The sequence below is a fragment of the Aphanomyces astaci genome, assembly GCF_000520075.1.
Source record: "Aphanomyces astaci strain APO3 unplaced genomic scaffold supercont1.30, whole genome shotgun sequence".
NCBI lineage: Eukaryota > Oomycota > Saprolegniomycetes > Saprolegniales > Verrucalvaceae > Aphanomyces > Aphanomyces astaci.
In genome coordinates this window covers 119,284-124,974 of record NW_009798293.1, presented here as the reverse complement: position 1 = coordinate 124,974, position 5,691 = coordinate 119,284, and the positions used below count along the sequence as shown (strand labels likewise).

The 5,691-nt window shown below is 52.0% G+C and overlaps 3 protein-coding genes across 6 annotated transcripts; 1 reads left to right on the top strand and 2 right to left on the bottom strand.

Moving 5' to 3' along the window:
* The first annotated feature begins 880 nt into the window (after nucleotides 1–880).
* On the top strand, nucleotides 881–2,875 carry H257_10714 (hypothetical protein). 4 transcript variants are annotated; one of them, XM_009837350.1, is made up of 6 exons: nucleotides 881–1,027; nucleotides 1,079–1,130; nucleotides 1,196–1,268; nucleotides 1,312–1,428; nucleotides 1,478–2,201; nucleotides 2,249–2,875. In XM_009837350.1, exons 1-6 carry the CDS (start codon nucleotides 914–916, stop codon nucleotides 2,414–2,416), a joined length of 1,248 nt encoding a protein of 415 aa, XP_009835652.1. In that variant the 5' UTR covers nucleotides 881–913; the 3' UTR covers nucleotides 2,417–2,875. The 4 variants fall into 4 exon arrangements, with proteins under 4 accessions (XP_009835652.1, XP_009835654.1, XP_009835653.1 ...); XM_009837352.1 differs by having other exon boundaries at nucleotides 1,478–2,875; XM_009837351.1 differs by having other exon boundaries at nucleotides 1,312–2,201.
* On the bottom strand, nucleotides 1,780–2,875 carry H257_10713 (hypothetical protein). Its single transcript, XM_009837349.1, has one exon. It carries the CDS (start codon nucleotides 2,851–2,853, stop codon nucleotides 2,479–2,481), a length of 375 nt encoding a protein of 124 aa, XP_009835651.1. The 5' UTR covers nucleotides 2,854–2,875; the 3' UTR covers nucleotides 1,780–2,478.
* A 373-nt stretch (nucleotides 2,876–3,248) lies between these two features.
* Nucleotides 3,249–4,748, bottom strand: H257_10712 (hypothetical protein). Its single transcript, XM_009837348.1, has one exon. It carries the CDS (start codon nucleotides 4,688–4,690, stop codon nucleotides 3,437–3,439), a length of 1,254 nt encoding a protein of 417 aa, XP_009835650.1. The 5' UTR covers nucleotides 4,691–4,748; the 3' UTR covers nucleotides 3,249–3,436.
* Between the last annotated feature and the right edge of the window lie 943 nt (nucleotides 4,749–5,691).

Below are 5,691 nucleotides of genomic sequence, written 5' to 3'. Positions count from 1 at the left end.
GTAGTTTGCCCGACGAAGCTAGCTTTGGATTCGATCCGATCGATCGATGGCGTGGAACAAGCCAAGATGGTCTCATGGAAGAGCACAACCGAAGCGACGTGTCTGAGTTTTTGACTGAACAAGTGTCGTTGTTCCTTCTTGTACGTAAATCCAATGTGTTGACAGTGGTTGTGAATGTATCGAGCATCAATTGCAAGCGGGATAAGCGCTCAAGTAGGTTGTGATGTTGGTCAACAGATTTTCCCCACACAAGACGGACGCTCCACAAATTGCCTCATCGTTTCAGGAGGTTACCAAATACCTGGTGAGTTCGGTTCATATACCCGACCGTCCGACGGATAACGTGGATTTGAAACCGTCTGATCGAGATGGAAGTTACCACGACGACGATGGACGTTCGAAGTCGCAGCACAACAAAGCCACAGCACGAGTGTGTCCCGAACGTCTAGTTGATATCATGGACTTCCGCATTGCGGATGCTGGTGAAGGGTGAAGCTTGCTCGAAATCATTGGTACGAGAACTATACCCCCCGATAAGTATGGCTGATGCACGTTCAAACGATAGAGTAACGTTAGAATTCAAGTTGATGTACCGCATTCAAAGCACGTGCAGCTGCATATCGTCATCCAACCTTCGCATTTGCTTGTAACCTTCGTCAGCCCTTTGTAGCCCTTTACTGTTAGCTCCCTGGACCTGGTACCTTCTGCTCCCAGGGCAGTTGCCTCGATCGTTCCTTGTTAACTTTAACTTTGGTCTATTTTTACATCATTATTTTATTATTTCTTCTCAAGGTATAGTAATTCGTATATCTATTTTGAATGGCGGTGATATTATTGTTCGAAACGAATAAAATGTCCAGATACTACAGTGCTGACGAGATTCTGCCCAAAATAAGCGGAAACTATCGTCACCATGGCAAGTTGGTTCGGACACACGCAGACTGTCGCCAGCATCTCCAAGTCCGTCACGACCGTGGCCGGTGGGATCATATGCCTCGAGTCCAATCTTAGCAACTTCATGAAGAAGGTAGGGGGAAGAGAAGTCACTACCGTCACCTTCATGTGTGTGCGTACATAGGTCATCTATTACGAAGGGTTCTTTCAACGTCGAAGCGGAAACCTCCCAGAAGGTACTCCATCGCCCGTCGGTCCTAGGCGCAAAACGTAAGCGTGGTGCTTGATGTTGCACATGTAGACGTCAACTATGCGGCGCGCAAACTCCTTCGACGATGCCACGAATACCGCGAAGCCATCCGCGAAGAACTCCAGTACGAACACAATCTCCTGTATGCGTTTCATGGTCGATGCTAGGTCGAGTGTGGCATACGTGGCAGACGCTGGACGGTGGGTTATCGGCATGGAAGACTGGAACACCAAGATGGAGAAACGCATGCATCAAATCTCGGAGCTCGTGCTCTTGGCCAACAGGTCCTCGTCACCAAGCATGTCCCTTCATGCTCATGTATCATGTCCTTAGTCTCCTGGTGGAATTTGCCGTAACGGGCGAACCCATCTCGAACGAGTCGCTCAACGACCTGAGTGCGTACGTGAACGTGATCACGAGCACCATCACACTGCAGGACGACGCGTTATTTCACGATTCGCTCAAAGCTGCGGCACGACACAAGATAGTGCCGACAGATTCATCTCGTACTCGTACATCATCATCATCCCCTGCTTCCATCCCACCTCCCGTCTTGACGTCAAGTCCGGCGCCATCGATGGTGGTGCCGCCGTCGCCTGCCAACCGGTATGACTCTGACATGGCAGACATGGACGACGACGACGACGACGACGTGCCCGCCCCCGATGACGAAGATCGATTGAATCCGTTCAACGTGATGCTGGACACGTGCAAGCAGCCGCGGACGGAACCGATGGCGATTCCCATGAACGACACTCGATCGAGCGATGGAAGTAGCAGCGGCGGGCGATCGTTGTCGCAAAGCAGCAGCTCATTTCCGAGTGATTACTGCCATTTGGAGCGCGAATACGGCGACGAGTTGAGTGAGATGACGTCGTTCTCGTCCACGGCGCCGCGGAAGGAATGGCAGCCGCCGCCGCCATCCAAGAAGAAGCACGCGGCGGCAGGCAAGCGGCCCCATCACCCGTACGAGAACGCCGTGTACGACCTCACGGTATCGTATGACTTTCAAAAGGAGCGAATGAGCAACCCGTTCGTGGCCAAGGCCGTGACAGTGGTAAGCCTGGGGCATGGCACGCGTCGTTGATGGATGGATGGATGTAGGAGCGGAAGAGCAGCTTGGATGAACACACAGTGACGATCGTGGAAGAGGAGCTGGGGCAAGATGATGGCACCGACGAAGACGACAACGTCGACATACTAAGGTCGCGAGAGTCCGTCCCGTCGTTTCTTCAAGCACGTGGAGATCAAGGACGTGTACACGAAAGATAATGCAACATCATGTTAATATTCGATTACAGAGAGAGAGAGAGATAGAGAGAGACAAAACGGCGTCAGGGGAGAGGTGTCATGCGCAACGTTGACACGAACTCGCGTTCTTTGAGGGAAAGGCCCCACACGGGCGACCCCTTGAAGTACAATCGGTCAATCAGCTGCTGGGTACTCTCGTCTGCCACCACTTGCGCAAACGAAGCGCTGTTGGCTTGCTGCATCAACGTTTGGAGGTGACGGATGTCGGCTTCTTCTGCACGATACCCAGGTGTGAACTTGGCAGTGCCTTCCGAACGTGATTTCAACGAGCCATAGAAACCTCCTTGGCCTTCGGACGCATGGCCTCCAGAGTACGTCGTAAAGGCGGCGCGCGGCAACTGGCGTCGCGACATGCTTGACTGGAGGAGGGCCCGGGAGCGTAGGACGACCGCAAGCATCTTTGCAAATTCAGATTTTGGAACCGAATCCAATTTGATTTGCGCATTCACAGTGTTGTTGGAAGTCATAATGTTATACAGGTTATATTGCCTCGGCAAAACCTGTACAATATAATACTCTTGAGAATACAATACTATGTGTCACTTATACTATAGTAGTAGATGCAAAAGTCATACAAACTACAAGTAAAAATAAACAATAAGGGTTCGTCTGGTAACCGGAAATATTGCAATATTCAGGCCCATTTTGGGGCCGAATTCAACAAATCTATTCAAAACATCTTTCAATTTTGATCTGATTTGTTGAATTCGGCCCTAAAATGGCGCTTTGGGCCTGAATAATATTGCAATATTTCCGGTTACCAGACGAAGCCTAACTACTTCAAAATAATATGTGTTGTGCCATATCTACTTTTATTTATGCCATTTTAAAGCTAACTGTAAAACCACCGAAACACCAAAGGAACAATGGCATCCCACTTGAATGAAGGACGTGAATAAAATATACAAACACTTCCGAGGCAGTCATCTAATAGTCTCTCACTCTTCTCCTCAGCCCGTCAGCGCGCTTCCTTCTTGGTTATTACTTTTCATCGAGTAGGCGAATGTGGGCGGAGCACATGCCGCGGCGGCGACACGGCTTCTCGCATCCTTCTTGGCGGCAGCGCTTGCCTCCCCCGTGGGTGGCACAGAACCCCCCGCCGCGGTCGTTGCGCATGCATCCAGACACGCCGCAGAGCCGCGACCCTCCGTGCAACGCGCAGAATTCCCCACGCTGGGTACCCTTGTCGCAGCCTTCAAATAGACAGCGTTTGCCGCCGCCGTGGGAACGGCAGTACCCGCCGCCTTGGGAACTTCGGTCGCACCCGTCAAAGAGGCAGCGGGGTCCACCGCCGTGCGCTTTACACAGATTGTTGGACTGCGCCGCACGATTGCAGTCCTCCATCTCGCAGCGCTTTCCGCCGCCATGCTTGATGCACAAGTTCCCGCCTTGGCTGCTTTTCCCGCATCCGTCGACAGCACACCGTCGGCCGCCGCCGTGGGAGATACAGAGGCCATGCGAACGGGAGCGCCGCTGGCACCCCGTCATTTTGCACAAACGACGATTCTTGTCATGCGCATTGGTTTCACTCGAGTCGTCGGTCCATGAGTCGGTGTCACTGCTCTTCATCCTTATCGCCTGAGTGTCGAACTGAGGGGGCGCCACAAGTTGCATGTTGAGAAGTTCTTCGTCGCACTCATCGTCGCCATCCAAGTAGGCACCCAAAGGAGACTCGTCGAGAAGGTTGAGGGAGATGACACCGCTGTTAGGGTCGAAGGTAGTCGGGTTGGGGTGGACGATCGGTGTCGGCACAGCAAGCGACGGAATGAACGTAGAAGGGCTGCGATCCATCAAAAACGTGTACAGAATGTCGATTTCCTTGTTGTCGAACTCTTCCGTGACTTCGAGGTCGCTGTCGCCATCGGTGGAGCCGCCCTTGGGCTTCACCTCGTCGTTGAACAGAGCATACTCCAACAGATCCTGCATGGAGCTAGCGTCGGAGTCCAACGTGTCGGCGGCGGGTTGATATTGGTTGTTCATCATCATCATCGGGGGGTACATCGATGCGGGAGAGGCTTGTTGCATCATGAACTCGAACGACGAGGGCTTGGCGTACGCCGACATCATCATCGGGTTCATGAACGGAATCGGGTGGATGGCATGAATGTCCATCGCGGTAGGCATCATCCCCTTTGCCATGGAGGAAGCGCCATACTCATTTCTGGTTGCTTGTTGGGGTATCTTTGTGGATAAAGTTCCATTGAGAGTCCCTTGGATTTCCAACGGACGGCACATGTTCGTGGGGAGTCACGCTGCAAAGGCGGAGCACTGGCTTGTTGGTTGCGTTTCTTTTTAACGAATGCGGAAGCTGCCTTGTCTTTGTTCCCAACCCGTCGTCTGATTGGTCACGGCTAACAATGGCGCCATTTGATTGGCAGTTGAACCTTGCCACATCGGGGTAGGGCACAATTCCACCACTATACTGGAGGCAAGTGAAACCTCGAAAGATATGGGGGTTATCTTCTTTTCCAGTTACACTTACTGTTTGTATGCCCGGATGTGTAAAAATATAACGTGGTAGACAATCATCCAACTTATGATCTCACAGTATAAAACCAGCACCGCACACACACACGCAACTGATATGGCGGTGGACGGCAGCGCCATGTCTTGACGAAAGAAGCATCCATGTTGCCTGGCTAAACGAACCTCTTCTTGTCGAGAACTTGACGAACCTGTCAAGCATGGCGATGAGATCTGACCTCCGATCTGGAGATCCTACGAAGTGCCTCACCATGTGCAAGAGGTTGTCTTGCGGCTTCGTGGTTCGGCACTGACCAGAGCATGCAGAATCAATCGTCTACCGGTAGTCACCGCGTTATACGAGCAATCGAATTGGTGTTTTGCAAACCGTGGCTTTGTCTGAGCAAGCACACGAAGTCGAGGGCAACATAACTAGCAGCATCACATGAGAGATAGTTCAGATGAAAGATGTACACTACTGTGTATCACACACCTGGAAACTGCTTGATCGCTAGCTCCAGCTCCGGTGTCATGGCAGTGGGTTGTACAACCACCTACCTTTGTGGTTACATGCGAACGACTGAAGGTACGTACGTACCGAAGGGCCGACCCATTCGTACGTTGGCTGAGTTATCATCTTCAAAACGAGGTCTCCTCCATAGGCACAGCCTGCTTGTCGTGCATTAGTCGTGCACATTGAATGGCGAGGGTACGGTAACGCACCGACAACCACGTCGGGACTGAATTCTTGGATGGTCGTGGCAATGGCGGAG